The sequence below is a fragment of the Symphalangus syndactylus genome, chromosome 20 (assembly GCF_028878055.3).
Source record: "Symphalangus syndactylus isolate Jambi chromosome 20, NHGRI_mSymSyn1-v2.1_pri, whole genome shotgun sequence".
NCBI lineage: Eukaryota > Metazoa > Chordata > Mammalia > Primates > Hylobatidae > Symphalangus > Symphalangus syndactylus.
In genome coordinates this window covers 29,941,439-29,957,668 of record NC_072442.2, presented here as the reverse complement: position 1 = coordinate 29,957,668, position 16,230 = coordinate 29,941,439, and the positions used below count along the sequence as shown (strand labels likewise).

At 52.0% G+C, this 16,230-nt stretch overlaps 1 protein-coding gene across 4 annotated transcripts in view; it reads left to right on the top strand.

Moving 5' to 3' along the window:
- The window catches only part of KSR1 (kinase suppressor of ras 1), a 170,693-nt gene that overhangs the window by 136,730 nt on the left and 17,733 nt on the right, over nt 1-16,230 (top strand). For 2 of the 4 annotated variants that reach the window (XM_063628750.1, XM_055257768.2), the window contains exons 9-15: nt 31-137; nt 4,791-4,959; nt 8,904-8,945; nt 11,347-11,401; nt 12,195-12,243; nt 12,953-13,332; nt 15,441-15,537. In XM_063628750.1, the coding sequence (XP_063484820.1) occupies nt 31-137; nt 4,791-4,959; nt 8,904-8,945; nt 11,347-11,401; nt 12,195-12,243; nt 12,953-13,332; nt 15,441-15,537 (899 nt within the window). The remainder of the gene's footprint in view (nt 1-30; nt 138-4,790; nt 4,960-8,903; nt 8,946-11,346; nt 11,402-12,194; nt 12,244-12,952; nt 13,333-15,440; nt 15,538-16,230) is intronic. The other 2 variants (XM_055257769.2, XM_063628751.1) reach the window with 1 other exon arrangement.

Here is a 16,230-nt window from a genome sequence, read left to right as displayed (position 1 = left end):
TGGTGATGAGTTTTCCCTCTTTTCAAACAGTAACTCGGCTTCGGAGGACAGAATCTGTCCCCTCAGACATCAACAACCCGGTGGACAGAGCAGCCGAACCCCATTTTGGAACCCTCCCCAAAGCACTGACAAAGAAGGTACGCTGGGTAATGCTGGGGAGGACCCCCTTCTGCCACTGGCCTTCCTTCCGATAAAGCACCCTTGCCTCAGAGGCTCAGTGGGGAAGTGGGGTGTGACACCACAGTCTCAGATTTGTGGCCAGAGGGTGGCCTTGGGGATCATATCTTGAGCCACTAGGAGGCTTTACATTTAAGTTGTGGTGGTATGCCGTGATTCCCAGTCCCTTCTCCTTTGAGCTAACACTTCCTGTGTGCTTAGTGTGTACCGGGAACTTCTTCCATTGCTGTTTCATTTGAGCCCCACAATAGTTCTGAAGAGTACATACAGATCCATTTCACAGGTGAGAAAACAGCACAGCATTCCCTGAGAGCAAGAGACAAACCCAGAGTGGTAGCCTCGGCAGCCACCCAGCCCCAAAACCTGGGCCCTTAGTCACAGTGCAGCAGATACACCTTCAGTTGTTCATTAAAGCAATTGCCATGGCAGCCACCGAGCAAGGCTTTGCTGCCCTCACAAGAATGCACCCAAAAGTAACACAAAGAGTGTATTTCCATCCATAGCCAGGTCAGGCTTCTCTGCTGAGGCAGACGGGTGTCCTCTGCAGCTAGACGGAGTCTGTAAAGCCTGTGTCCCTCAGGAGGGTTGGCACACCTGTCATGGGCCCCTTTGCACAGGTATGCCTGGCATCTGGGAGGTGCCAGTGCTGATGGCTTCTGACAGCAGCTCCCATCCTGGCTGGCTGCTGGCTGCAGGCTGCTGGCTGCTGTGGTTTTGGCTGTGTATTTTTAAGTGTGTTTTACCTGCAGCCCCCAACCAGGGGCTTAGCGTGTGTCCCCCCCGATGAGGAGCATGTGCCCAGTTGCCCCATGGCTGTGGCTGGCCATGTGGCTCAGGCCGGAAGAGAAAGACAGGCAATGTGGCCAATTCATACTGGGAACCCTGAAGGTACAGCTTCAGGGGCTGCTCTGGGAGAGCCAGGGCCACCTCTTACTGTCAGACAAGAAGGCCAGCTGCCCCAGGCCTGACTGTCTGCCATGGGCCTGCACCTGTCCTCTCTCCTGCCTCTTGTTTCCCTCTGGTGGTAGCTGCTCACCCGGAATGGGGAGGCAGAGGGGTAAGATGATAGGGTCCTGTCTTAGTGTGTTCAGGCTACCATAACAAAATATCATAGACTGGGTAGCTTAAAAAAAACCGAAATTAGTTTCTTACAGTTCTGGAGGCTGGGAAGATCAAGGTGCCAGCAAACTCGATGTCTTGGGAAGGTCCACCTTCTCACAGATGTCACTCATGCCACATCCTCCCGTGGTGGAGGGGCCCAGCAAGCTCCCTCGAGCTCTTTCATAAGGGCTCCAGTCCCGTTCCTGAGGGCTCTGCCCTGATGACCCAGTTACCTCCCAGAGGCTCCAGCTCCCAGTACCACCTCCTTGGGTGCTAGGGTTTCAGCATGTGAGCTGTGGGAGTTCACAGTCATTCAGACCACAGCAGCTGCCCAGCCCTGGCTTTGACTCCCAACTCCTCTCTTGCTTCCATGACCTTGAGTGAGCCACTTGACCTCTCTGAGCCTCACTTTCTGCTTTGTAAATTGGGGTTACTAATGCTTCATTCACAGGGTTTTTGAAGGGTAAAGAGAGAATGTTCATGAACTTGTAGGGAGCAGTACCATACCATCAGCTAGTAATTCTTTTCCCAGCCCGTCACAGATAGGATCAATTCCTCAGCAGGAATGCAGTGCCCCCTGTCCCCATTGCCAACAATGTCATCATTGCCCCTGCCTCTCCTCTCCAGCTACACCAAGCACACCCCCCATGCCTGTGGGTCCTGCACGACCCCCTGCCCATCATGTTCAGTCCTGCATCTCCACCGACCTGGACACCACCCCTCAGCCCTCCTCACAGCACTCTCTCTCTGTCCCACCTCCCCCATGAGCCCCTCCTGCGTGCACCTGCTTGGCCTCTAAGTCCACACAGTGGTGGTGCCAGAGGCCTCTCATCTCTGAGAGCGGCGGCCCTCCAGGATCCCACTGAAGGTCGCTATGATAACATGAGCTAACCGTTACTGAGTTCTCACTAGGGGCCACACATGGTGCTGAGAGGTGTTTATCCTGTTCCCCTTTGACCTCTTCAGTCCTGCCACCTGCCCCTCCACCCCTGCCTGCCCCATATTCCCCTTCAGCACAGATGCTCCCTGAGGGCCCAGTGATGCTGTCTTGCTCTCATTGGCACCAAGCACAAAATAGGCAGTCAGGAAACCAGCATATCGATTGTTGAATGATTGAACAACCCTATGACCTGGCAGCTGTTACCCCCATATTACACAGTGGCTCTGAAAGGTTGGGTCATTTGTCCAGGGTCACAGAGGGACTGATGGAGGGTCCTGAGCCTTGGAGCATGAGTGAGAAGAGGGAGGGCTCAGTGGATCCAGCTCCCACTTCTAGCTTGGCACCACATGATGTCAACTATCCCTGGCCAGTAGATTCCAGAGGTCACTGTGTACCCCAGAGCCTTCACAGCCTGCAGCAAATAAACCTGTTGAACTTAGCATTTAACCCAACTTGGCCTCAACTTCTTCAACCAAGGAATTCCTCTCCCACCCCCAGGGGAATTGATGTTTGCATTCAGGAAGCACTGGTCAGATCCAGGGTCCTGCCTAATGTAGAATCCCCCTGGAGCCCTCTCTCTGTTGGTCTTTTGGCCTTGCTGGGGCCCAAACTTCTGGGTGCTCCCAGCTAGCAGGTCTGCAAAAGAATGTGGGACAAGCATGTATTAGTCACCTGCTATGTACCACACACTCCCACCTTTGTGATGCTACTGATCAGCACAGTAACCCTCTGGCATAGGTGTTGATGTTTTATTTTTGTGGTTGAGGAAATGGAAGCTCAGAGAGGTGGAGGAAGTTGCCTAGAGTCACCCAGCTAAGTGGTGGTGGAAGCTGGCTGAGAATTCCAGTCTGTCTGCCTCCAAACCCATTGCTCTTTCTTTTTGGCCACAGGGAGAAGCTGGAGCTTAGGCCTCTCTCCCTGCCCCCCACTTCCTCCCTTTACCCCCCTTTTCTCATTTCTAGTGCAGCAGCCCTCCCTTCCCAGGGCTCCCTGCCCCCCACTTTCTGCCTTCGCCCCCACTTTTCCATTTCTAGCGCAGCAGCCCTGCCTTCCCAGGGCTGTCTGGTAGTGCTTTGCTCCCACAGGCTCTTGCTCGGGGCTGTGAGATGCTGGTGCCATTCTCAGGGGTCTCCTCTGTGCTGTGGCTGGAGAGCCATGGCCACAAGGCATCCTGGAGCCAGGATCATGCCAGGCCCATCTCCCATGACCGTGGGCAAAGCCCTTGGCTTCCTTGGGCCCTTCTCCCCTGAGCTCTGCAGTGGGGCCGTGGTGGCACGTAGCGTGGATTGGGTTGATAATCAGTGCCGCCCAAACTTCATCAAAGCTGAAAACCATCTTTATGGTTTCTGTCTTAACCAGGTACCACCTGGGCTAATACTTACTTGTAACACTTCATTTTTATGTAATCATCACTATCATAATTGGAAAAACCATGATCCCTACAGATAGAAGGTAATCATTAAAACAAGCACAGTTAAAACCAAGAAGTTATTAAGCTTCATCTGGTTATCGCACTTGCTCAAGGCTTGGAGCTTGAAGCCCTCACTCTGTTGAATGGGTAATGAGCCAGTGTTGGAGAGGCATTAAAGACATAGCAACTCAGGCCGAGGCCTTCTCTCAGGCAGAACAAGACAGGAAACAGGGCAGCCCTCCTCCCTGGCGCAGCGTCCTCTGTGTTGTGTCCAAGGGCCTCCTAAAGGTGTCTCACTGGCCACCAAACGTGTTTCCCATGGCAAGCACTGGTTGATGTGATCCATTAGCAGGGGGAGCATGCTTGCTTTGAGTGTGGAAGGGATGACATTAACATTTAAGTTGGGACAGCATGAGTGAACCAGGCCTGTCCTGACAAACCAACTCCTGTGGTCATCTTCTAGAAAGTTCTTTCTAGCTCCAGAATTCTTACCCTTCCAAAATGGCAGACCACACCAGCCCAAGCCATCACCTCTTTCAGGGTTTTGTAGTTTGACTCTAAGACTTCACAATGCCTTTGATTCAGCCAGGTTTCCAAAGAAAAGGACTGTACGCCTCTCAATTATCATTGGTCTCCCTACTTCTGGCAGAGTGCCTGGTGCCTAGCAGACATGATATAACATTTATCAGAGCCTGAACTTAATTCATTATAAAATGCCAATGTGTGCCCAGCTCAGAGCCAGTCACTGAGTATGTGACGATCACCCTGGCCTCATGGAACACACAAGGCAGTGGGAGAGACTTTTGTCAGGAAAGTGCCCGTGGACGTCTGCAGTAGACACGGTGCCCTGATGAAGAACTGCTGGGAGCTGTGCCAGGATGGAGAGGAGGAGCGTGGTCCCAGCCAGGGTGCAGGAAAGGCTTCTGGGAAGAGCGTGCTTGAGCCAAAATCAGAAAGCTGAGCAGGAGCCCCCCGGGGAGTGAGCACTGAGGCGAGGGCCTCTGTGCACTGCCCTTCCTCAATGTTAGATATATAAAATGTCAGACCCTGAGGATTCCCTGGGCTGACCGCTCCTTTCCAGATGGGGAAGGGAGGGTGTGGCTGGTGGAGGCAGGTGGGGCAGGGACAGCCCTGCGACTCCCAGCATCTCTGGTCCTGCAGGAGCACCCTCCGGCCATGAATCACCTGGACTCCAGCAGCAACCCGTCCTCCACCACCTCCTCCACACCCTCCTCACCGGCGCCCTTCCCGACATCATCCAACCCATCCAGCGCCACCACGCCCCCCAACCCCTCACCTGGCCAGCGGGACAGCAGGTTCAACTTCCCAGGTACCACATCTCCAGGCTTTTCTGGGTTCTTAGGGGTGCGGCCAGATCCCCTTGTCAGCAGACCCAAGGCCGGCAGATTGAAGGTCAGACATGGCCACAGCTAAGAGCTGATGTTTATGGAGCACTTGCCAGGTGCCCCAAGCACAGTAGCTCTGAGGTTGATGCTGTTGTTTTACAGATGGGAATACTGAGGTTCAGAGAGAGGGAGGGGCTTGCCATGAGTTGTACAGCCTGTAAGTGGCAGAATGGAGATCAAACCCAAGTCCGTCTGACATAACATAATCCCCACGCTGCCCTCCTCTTCGTGGGGTGGCCTCTCCTGGGCAGTGCTCGCTTTCTCGGGACTGGCTTCTGAGCTCCCAGGAGACATGGCCAGCAACGCAGGGAGCTAGAAGTCCTCAAAGAGGGAATCTGGGGTCCTGGTGCTTCCCACTTGTGATCTGGGTAAGCTCCTTCAAGGAGACCTCTCATTCCCTTTCCATAAGATAGGTGACCATGTAAAGTTGGAATTAGGTCGTTCCCATTGTGTGGATGAAGACACTGAGTCCCACAGGAGTTTAGAGCAGAGTAGACCTGAGCCAGAGCTGAACGCCAGCTCCACCCCAGCCCACTGCCTGGTGTCTGTGGGGAGAGGTCAGGATTCCAGCCTCTCCTGCCCTCAGCTGCTGGCCTGGGGGTGTCTGCCTCTCTAAGCAGCAGAGTGAAGCCCACTTGCCCATTTTGGGACTGAGCTGCTGCCTCGGCCTCCCTGGCAGCTCCTCAGAGTCAGTCTCAGCCTTCAGTTTATTACAGTTTGCAGTCCCAGAGGAAGGAAGGTGGCTGTGACACTCCTGTTTGCTCTGGATCCAGCCACAGGCCATCTCCAGCCCATAGAGTCCAGGTCAGGCCCCTGTCTCTGGCCTCTGGAGCTGCAGGTCCATGAGGACAGGCACAGCTCTCCCTGCCAGGAGAGCCCCAGCTGGAGCCGAACCCAGCCAGCAGGAGGCCAGGGAGCTTCTCCTGGGACTTCTTTTGGGGACGGTGGAGACGGAGATCTTGTAGGCATCTCTCTCTTTGCCTTCACCTCAGTACGCACGTGGCTGGATATCTCCTGACATTCACGCGTTGTCCTGAGCACGCCCCTCCCCTCCCTGCATTGAGCGATGGCCCATTTGATTAACCTCCTCTCCCATTCTGCTCTGTCTTTATTATGCTCTGAAACTGTGCCTTTTGCTAAACCTCCCAGTTTGGGTTTTTGTAAAAGGAAAGGGTGTGTTTGAAACACGGCAGCCACAGAAAAAGTTCTTTTTGCACAATCAGCCAGACCCTTGCTGCTTTCCCTGATGTCCCCAGGTTGGGCTTTCATTGTCCCCTGCACAGAGGCCTCACTCTCTCCAAGATCCTATCTCTTTGGTCATGGCAGCACCAATGGGTCAACCCTCCCCCGCAACCCCCACTGCCCGCCCCGCTGGCCCGGTAGTTCAGCTGGAGAAGACACACCTCCTATCGTCCCTCTGCCCTGTGCTGTGCAGGGGCATTGCACTTGAACTTCAGGGGAAACCTGGGAAAAGATGATAGTCACGTGCTGCTTCACAACGGGGAAATGTTCTGAGAGATGCATTCCACGATTTCATTGTAACGTGAGCATCATAGAGTGTCCTTACGTAAACCCAGATGGTATAGTCTTCCACATGCCTCCGCTGTGTGGTGTAGCCTGTTGTTTCTAGGCTGCAAACCTATGCAGCATGTGACTGTACTGAATATTGTAGGCAATTGTAGCACAATGCTAAATATTTGTGTATCTAAACATCTGAACAGAGAAAAGCTACAGTAAGTATACAGCATAAAATATTAAAAATAGGGCTGGGCACAGTGGCCCATGCCTGTAATTCCAGCATTTTGGGAGGCCGAGGTAGGTGGATCACTTGAGGCCACGAGTTCAAGACCAGCCTGGCCAACATGGCGAAACCCCATCTCTACTAAAAATACAAAATTAGCCAAGTGTGGTGGCGCACAGCTGTAGTCCCAGCTACTCAGGAGGCTGAGGCACGAGAATCACTTGAACCCAGGAGATGGAGGTTGCAGTGAGCTGAGATTGCGCCACTGCACTCCAGCCCGGGTGACAGAGCAAGACTCTGTCTCTAAATAAATAAATCAATAAATAAAATGTTATTTATTTGTAGGGGACTGGAAGCTGCTCTGGGTGAATCAGTGAGTGAATGGTGTGTTTATGAAGTCGACAGTAGTGTACAGGAATTCCAGTACACTTTGTAGACTTTATAAACACTAAACAGGCTACACTAAATTTATTTAAAAATGTTCTCCTCAATAATAAATTAACCTTAGCTTACAACTTTTTTACATTATGATCTTTAAAAAATTTTTTTAACTTGGACTCTTTTGTAATAACACTTAGCCCAAAACACCAACGTATTGTATAGCTGTACAAAAACATTTTTCTTTGAATTTTTATAAGCTTTTTTCTATTTTTAAAATTCTTATTTTTTCTTTTACTTTTTAAACTTTTTTGTTAACTAAGACACACACACTAGCCTAGGCCTGTGCAGCCTCAGGATCATCAGTATGACTGTCTTCCACCTCCTCATCTTGTCCCACCGGAAGGTCTTCGGGGCAGTGACATACGTGGAGCTGGCATCTCCTGTGATAACAGTGCCACCTTCTGGATGCCTGAGGCTAGTTTACAGATAACTTTTTTTTTTTTTTTTTTGTAAGTAGAACAAGTATACTCTAATATCATGATTAAAAGGCCAGGTGTGGTGGCTCACGCCTGTAATCCCAGCACTTTGGGAGGCTGAGGTGGGCGGGTCACCTGAGATCAGGAGTTCAAGACCAGCCTGGCCAACATAGTGAAACCCCGTCTCTACTAAAAATACAAAAATTAGCCAGGCATGGTGGTGGGCGCCTGTAATCCCAGCTATTTGGGAGGCTGAGGCAGGAGAATTGCTTGAACCCTGGAAGCGGAGGTTGCAGTGAGCTGAGATTGTGCCATTGCACTCCAGCCTGGACAACAGAGCAGGACTCTGTGTCAAAAAATAAATATATAAATAAAAAAAAATTTTTTAAAGTGATTAAAAGTACAATATAGTAAATACATAACCAGTAATAAAGTTGTTTAGTCTCATTATCAAGTAAGATGCTACCGTGCATAATCGTGCGTGCCATCATTTTATACAGCTTGTAGTTCCGTGGATTATTTCCTGCCAGCGTCACCACAGACACGTGAGGAATGCACGGCGCTGCCCTGTTGCCACAGCTAGCACATCACCAGGCGAGAGGAATTTTCCCAGTCCATTATAGTCAGGGCCACCGCTGTGTATGTGGCCCCTTGTTGACCAAAACCACGTTCTGTGGCGCATGAATGTATTTACACCTCCATTTGACGGAGAGCTGGAGAGGTTAGCCAACTCCCTAAGGTCCCAGAGCCTAGTTATGTGGCAGAATTGAGGTTGGGACATGCTGTCAGCTTCCAGAACCCCAGTGTGTCCTTTTCAGTTGCCTGTGAGAGAGAGAGAAAAAAATGTGGGTAGGGAGTGGTTAGATTGAGACACTCTGGAGGCACAGGTGGCACTCAGCAGGAGGAGGCCATTCTTCCGCACATAACACTGTTAAACTTTTCAGAATCACTGTTTCTCTCCCATTGTATCTTGCCCTTCTGGGCTCACATGCATTTCACAGAGCGCTGGTGACAAGAGACGGGGTCTTGGAATGCCCAATCCTCCAGTGTGAGCCCCTTTAGTCCTGCGGGCTCCTGCCAGGGCCCATTTTCTCCCAGCTCTTTTCCTCCTTCCTGCATGGTTTGGCCTGTCCTTGCCAGGTCCACCTGGGGTAGGGCTGTCCCAGCCCAGTAACAAGTCCCTGTCTCCCAAGCCGGTACCTGCAATTCCGCTCCTCCCTCCTGCGTTGGCCGTTCTGTGTGTGTGACTCACCTCCTCTTCTGTTTAAAGCTGCCTACTTCATTCATCATAGACAGCAGTTTATCTTTCCAGGTGAGTCCTTTGCATGGTTCCATTAACTGCCCTTTGCTGTGACCCCTTCTGTCCTGCCCACCTGGGTGCCGTCTCCCTGGGTACCTTTGAAGGTACTTGAGTCTCCCTCCACCTGTTCTGAGAGCTGACTGCCCATAGAGGATGGGAAGGGGGCAGGGCAAGTGCCCTGGCGGTAGGCCTCTTATGTGAGAAGTTCTTGCTGGGAGGGACCCTGGAATCCATCCCGTCCAGCCTCTTGAAACAGAGACTGCAGGCGACCTTTTCAAAGTCACACGGCTAGGAGATGGCAGAAGCAGGACTAGAATCTGGGTTTATAGAATGGGGAGAGGACTTTTTGCTAATGCCTTATGAGCATCTGTCACCGTATCCTCCCTTGCGCGATGATGGGAGGATATCTTACGCACAGTCTTAGAGAAGTAGAAACGCATTTGGAAAGGTCTGCGGGCGTCTCTTAGTGGGCTTCACCTTTCTGTGCCTTACCACACAGTGCCATCTGCTGGCCATTGCTGGACATGCCTCCTTATTGCAGAAAGTTTAAAGGAAAACACTTTGAATAAGTCAATGCATTGAGTCCCTTCTGCAAAAATTGTTTTCTACACTTACTGTGTACCAACCTTTTCGTTCCTGCCCCTGAAGTGTTTGAGATCAGTGCTTTGTACTGTAACCGAAGGTGATGAACATAATGGTGTTTAAAACAAAGACGGTAGCTGTTTTTTTCTTGGGTTGAACAGGACTGTCTTGAAGTCATAGTATTTTGGTTATGCCAGGCTTTTCTGTTCCCTAAGCCAGCTCCATTAGGGGGCTGACTTGGAACATCTGTGAGTCCTTAGAGGACTGTCCATATAGCATTGCTCAGGTGTGTGCAGGGCAGCGGTCAGGGCCCTGAGAACCCGCCTCCCGGAGGCTCCCTCTGAACAGCTGAGCAGCCTCTGCAGTTTCACATCCGTTTTTTGTTGTGGTTCCCCTGGTTACTAGCTCTAGGATGCACACAGGGGACTACCCCAAAACGTTGGGAAGACATGGCTCTTCTCCCAGAAGGGTCCATTTTCCCCCGAAGATATGTCACAGGGAGGGCAAGGAAATACATTTTTATTAAAGCAAATGTGGACACGTTTTGGAACAGAATGCATGATACACTCTTAACTTTTAAGGAAAAGCATGAGGATTCAGAGAGGCATTTTGCCTTCCCACTTGGGGTTTGGGGAGAAACCACACCCCAACTCTTACTACTTCCCTCATGCTTTAGGCGTGTGTTTGCCTTCTGTGGAACATTTGAGCAGTGTGGGATGGGTGGAAATGCCAGGCCCCTGCTGGTAGTCTGCAGACACACTGTGTCCAGGGGAGGCCTTACCAGTAGAGGCTTCTAAGGTTCTGATCCCCCAGAAATTGTGCACAAGATGTTGGGCACATGTGTGCATTTCCCTGATAAGAAGGCCCACGGCCTCTATCCGATTCTCCAAGTCGGTGAGGTCCCAGAGATGTTGACAGCCTGTGGTTCAGATGACCTTCAAAGGCAGAAGAAAGCCCTAGAAGAAGGTCGAGGGAGGTCTTTTGGCTGAGCTGGGGGAGTCTTTGTCCACACAGGCAGGAGAGAGGCCTTTTATAGCTTCAGCCACTGCCACTTCCTGTCTCTCTTTTTGCAGAAAAGAGCGGGGAGTGAGCCGCCCATGGCGGCCCTGGGGCCACCAATCTCCCTGTAGCACTTTGGTTCCATGCTGGAGAAACCTTTGGTTCTGGTCTCCCTGGACGTGGGACTTTTAGCGCCAAAACTGGGAACACCCCAGGCTCAGGGGTCAGCCCCAGCTGCCCACTCTTGGGCCCCTGATATGTAGCGTTTCTTCCTCTCCCCTGAGAGCTGCTCCACCAGTGACCCATACCTGAAGCTGAGGGGTCGGGGCCTCTGTGCTGGAAATCCCCAGCAGCTGTACCAGGCACCAGGTGTCACTAATGAGCCACCTGCACGTCCTGCCACCGGCCTTGCTGGCCAAAGTGAGGGAATCTCATTACTTTCAAGGGTTGTTGCAAGCAGCCCCTGCTTCCAAACAGCAGCTTTAGCCAGCCTGTCCAGTAAATGAGAGCCCAGTTTGCTTTTACCACTTGCTTGCAGGGGGCAGTTTGGCCACAGGGGCGTGGTGGTAATGAGAAGTCTCACCCTCCCCACCTGCCCAGAGCCCCTTCCCTAGACAGAGCTCTGTATGCAGAAGCAGGTGCTGTGGAGGCTGTGTCCTTGCAAAATTTATGGAAAGGCCCGGGCTGGTCCTGGTGGAACTGCCTGGGGAACATGTGGCAGTCCACTCAGGGGAAAATCAACCTCTCTGGGGGTGCTGGGTTGCAAGCACGGTGTCTCTTTGGGGAGGGGAAAGCGATCTCATGCTTTGTGTTTGGTTTTTGTTTCCTCCAGACATTTCGGCCTTTGCACAGGCAGCCCCGCCCCCTGAAGCTGCCGACGGTACCCGGTAGGCATCCCTAGGTGGTGTCCCCTTCCCTTCTTTGGGGAATTATTAAGGCTGGATCCACATCCCTGGCCACCTCCCACTCCACCTTTCCATCTCCAGCCAAGCCAGATGCAGAACTCCCTGGGCTCATTCGCCCTCTGGGCAAGTGAACTCCACAGAGGGTTTTATTTGCCTCCTATCAGTGCGATCAACATTGGGTGGGGCCGCATGTGAAACCAGAGCAGTCTTGGGACCCGGGAGGGGTGGATAGAGGGTACTTGGAGTTAGAGAAGCCTAAGAATAGCTCCTGTGCAGAGCCCTTTCTCTACCAGGCCATGCTGAGCACTTGACTCACATTCCCGCATCTCACCTTCAGTGTGGTGGTAGGTATCAAAGTAGGTGTCATTCTTAACATACAGCCAGCCCAGAGAGGTTAAGAAATTACATAAGGTCACACATCTAGGAAGTGATAGAGCTGGTGTTCCAAGTCAAGGCCGTCAGATTCCGAGTCCTGTGGGTGTGCTCTGAGACCCTGTGTAGCAGTGTCACATCTGGAAAGGGGCTTTGGGGATCAGTGCCCACCTCTCAGCCCCCACCACCCTCAAGTTAGCCTAGGGAAGGCTGAGGCTGCACAAGGGGCAGGCCTGGCCCTCAGCCTCCTGCCTGTCGCCATGGTATCCACATGGCCTTTCCCATAGCCAGGTGTGAGTCAGAGTAAGTACCTTTGTCTCAGATCTCTCCCGGGAGTCCCCGCCAGCTGACAGCAGAGCAGCCTCCCTGAAGGTCTCCTTGACAAACCATGTTTTACTCTTAGGCTCGATGACCAGCCGAAAGCAAATGTGTTGGAGGCTCACGAAGCAGAGGTGAGGGTGACACACACGCGTCCACAGATGGCCCCTCCTCTTTTCTCCCTTCCCCATCTGAGAATGTGCAGGGGGCTTGAGGGTGAGTGGGTGCGGGACTTGGGCAAGGGCTGTCCCAGGTACCTGTTGCAGAGGTGCATGGCAGGGAAGAACGATGAGGAATGTAATGGAGCAAGCTTGTCCAAGCTCTGTCTTCCCCATACTCCCCAGGTGATTGTAGCCAGGGTCAAGAACCACTCACTACCTTGACCCTTGGACAAAAGTGTCAGCCGAGGCTGGATCCCTCCATTGCATTATGGCTTGGAGAATGTTAACAGACTGATTTACTCCTGCCCAGGGGAGAGTCAGAAACTCTGTGTTTAAACAAGAGTTCCAGAAGGATGGATGCAGTGAAATTCTTCTATGCCAGGGATGCTCTTGCTCTTCCCTAGACAATTAGATGTTGCCCACAGGTAGGTATTGGAGTATTAGCATGACGGAGGGCCTCAGGTCACTGGGGCCAGCCGCCACATATTGTGGATGAGGACGTTGAGGTCCAGTGGTGCTAAGTGAGCTGCACAGCAGGCCAGTGCAGAGCTGCAACTACAACCTGGGTCCCCTGGCAGGATGCCTCTCTCGCCTGTTACCTGGTTAGGGCTCCAGGAGAAGGAGGAGACATCGCAGAGCCCAGATCTGCGTCCATCCCTGTTCCTGCCTGCTCTCCTTTCAGGCTGAGGAGCCAGAGGCTGGCAAGTCAGAGGCAGAAGATGACGAGGACGAAGTGGACGACTTGCCCAGCTCTCGCCGGCCCTGGCGGGGCCCCATCTCTCGCAAGGCCAGCCAGACCAGCGTGTACCTGCAGGAGTGGGACATCCCCTTCGAGCAGGTAGAGCTGGGCGAGCCCATCGGGCAGGGCCGCTGGGGCCGGGTGCACCGCGGCCGCTGGCATGGCGAGGTGGCCATTCGCCTGCTGGAGATGGACGGCCACAACCAGGACCACCTGAAGCTCTTCAAGAAAGAGGTGATGAACTATCGGCAGACGCGGCATGAGAATGTGGTGCTCTTCATGGGGGCCTGCATGAACCCGCCCCACCTGGCCATTATCACCAGGTAACCAAGCCCTAGGACCTCTTGCTGGATGGCCAGCTCAGCCTCCTGCTTCCCAGGGAGCCCTGTTTGTGTGGATGCCCTAGAGGGTGTGGAAGTTCTAATAGAGGCATAAAGAAGAAAACCAAAAATGGGGTATAACTTCCTACTCACATAACCCCATTGACATTAAAAAATAAATAAATATGGGCTGGCGCAGTGGCCCATGTCTGTAATCCCAACACTTTGGGAGGCCAAGGTGGAAGGATTGCTTGAGCCCAGGAGCTTGAGACCAGCCTGGGCAATATAGTGAGACGCTGTCTCTACAAAAAAATACAAAAAAATTAGCTGGGTCTGGTGGCAGGTGCCTGTGCCTGTGGTCTCAGCTACTTGGGAGGCTGAGGCAGGAGGATCGCTTGAGCCCAGGAGGTGAAGGCTGCAGTGAGCCAAGATCATGCCACTGCACTACAGCCTGGGTGACAGAGTGAGACCTTTCTAAGTTTAGAGAAAATCAAATGTCCATAAAAGGTACGGAGTGAAAGCCAGTCTTCTCGCACTGCAGGTGAGCGCTTCTCCCCAAAGTCAGAGACACTATAAACAGTTAACATTCCTTCTGTTAAAATGAAGACATTTGCCTATACTCACGTTTTTAAACTGTTTATTCCTTTTTGTAAAAATACAAAAGAGAGATCATGCTGGCTCACACCTTGCCTCCTGCACTCGATTGTGGGTCTGAGGTCTACTCTCTTCTAACACCTGCACAATATCCCCGTCACGTAGGCTGAACCCAGTGGTGTGCTGGTAAATGTGTAACAACCAGTTTTGGGGCAGTATGGAGGGAAGCCCTAATTTATAACATCCATCACTTCCTGTGGTGTAAATACTCTCACCATGGTCAATTTCAGACTACCAGTGTTAACTCCCTGGAGTGGAGTAGAGTTGGGAAGAGTTGTATAATCATGAGCTGATCGCTGGTGGTCCTGTAATTTATTTACAGAAAAAGACTCCATCTCAAAAAAAAAAGTTAGTTAATGAAAAACAAAACAGGTAATTAATTAATGATAAACTAGACAGGGTCTTGCTCTGTCACCCAGGCTGGAGTGCAGTGGCGTGGTCTTGGCTCACTGCAACCTCTGCCTCCCAGACTCAAGCAATTTTTGTGCCTCAGCCCCCCAAGTAGCTGGGATTACAGGCGTGCGCCACCACACCTTGCTAATTTTTATACTTTCAGTAAAGATGAGGTTTCACCATGTTGGCCAGGCTGGTCTCAAACTCCTGACCTGAGGTGATCCGCCCACCTCAGCCTCCAAAAGTGCTGAGATTACAGGCGTGAGCCACTGTGGCCTGCCTGAAACAGGAAAACATTCATTAACAAAAAAAATCTTACTTTGTTTAGAATATGCTGAAGAAAAGTGGGACACAGATAAGGAAATCACCAACCAATATTCTCTACCCCTCACCCGGTTTTCAAACGCTCTGAGACTCCAAGAATATTTTCCTAAAAACATAGTCCCTTCCTAAGATAGCTCCCTTGGACCCACATTCTCCCTGGGTCCCTCCTCACCCGGGGTTTTAGGGGTTGTTGCAGGTGGAGACCCCAGAACTCAGGGTCCTTTTCCAGTAGTCACCCTGATGCCCCTAACATCTACCCCACCCCCTTTCCCTCGTTGCACACTCCTTTATTGTAATAAAAACCCTGTGATCAAGAAAAAACGAAAACTATAATGAGACTCTTGACAGTGAGCCCCAGAGCCTTGATGTTGCCTATTGACGGCCTTAAATTAGCCAAGTTCTTCCCCATCAAGGTGGTCCTGCCTTGAACCCATCAAGCATGGCTACTCTGAGTTCCTGAGAGCTTTGACGCACTGTTTCCTGTTGTAGGATGAGCAGGCACTGGCTCTCAGGGAATGGGGGTTTGTGTGTGTGTACGTGCGTGGTGTCATGTGTTTCTGCACGTTCAGGCCAGGACCCAGCAGGAATGGGCTGGGTTAAAGAAGATTTGGCTCACAGTCGAGGGGCTGGAGAGAGTCCTTGCAGGCAGACGGGCACAGTTCTTCCCATGGGCTCCACCAGGGATAGGGTCAGGCTGCACCAGCCCCAGACTCATGCTTGACCCCCACCACCCTCGACAGCTTCTGCAAGGGGCGGACGTTGCACTCCTTTGTGAGGGACCCCAAGACGTCTCTGGACATCAACAAGACGAGGCAAATCGCTCAGGAGATCATCAAGGTGAGGGGGTGCCCAGCTGCTGGGGGTGGGTTTCTGGCCGGTTCCAGGGCTCTCGGCTGTTCCTCTCTCCCTGTTACTCCCTGTTAGGGTGGTTTGGGCAGCTTTGCCTCTCCCTCTAGCTCAGGCTCCTCAAGGGTGGGACCCCATCTCTTCCTCCCTGTCTCTGTCTCATTCATTCAGAGCTGGGAGCTGACTGTCCACATGATTAGACTTGATGGAATTGACTTGGTTGGGAAGGAACTTGGCAGGCTTTAGAGGCCAGTTTCAATCCTGGTCACACCCTTTGTGTGACCTTGGGTAGGTTTAGCCTCTCTAAGCCTCAGTTTTCTCCCCTGTAAAATGGGGATCTTCGTATATCCTGCCTCTGTGGATTGGTGTGAGGTTAAAAATGCAATAGTCCATGCTGTGGGGTACACAGGAGCCCTGGGTCTGGTGTTTGAAGACAGCTTGACCTTGGATGAGATCATGCCTGTGTCAGGTCACGCACGTTCCATGCACCTGACTCATCAGTGTTCAGTTCAAATAGAGCATTGGTTAGAAATCACTCACTGCCACCTTTTCACTTGATAGACGAGGAAACCAGTCTTCAGAGAAGTTGAGCACTATGTCCAAGGCCACAGAGTGAGTGAGAATCTGAGCTGAGATGGAGTTCAAACCCCAGATTTCTTAGTCCAGGGCTCCTTCTACTACAGC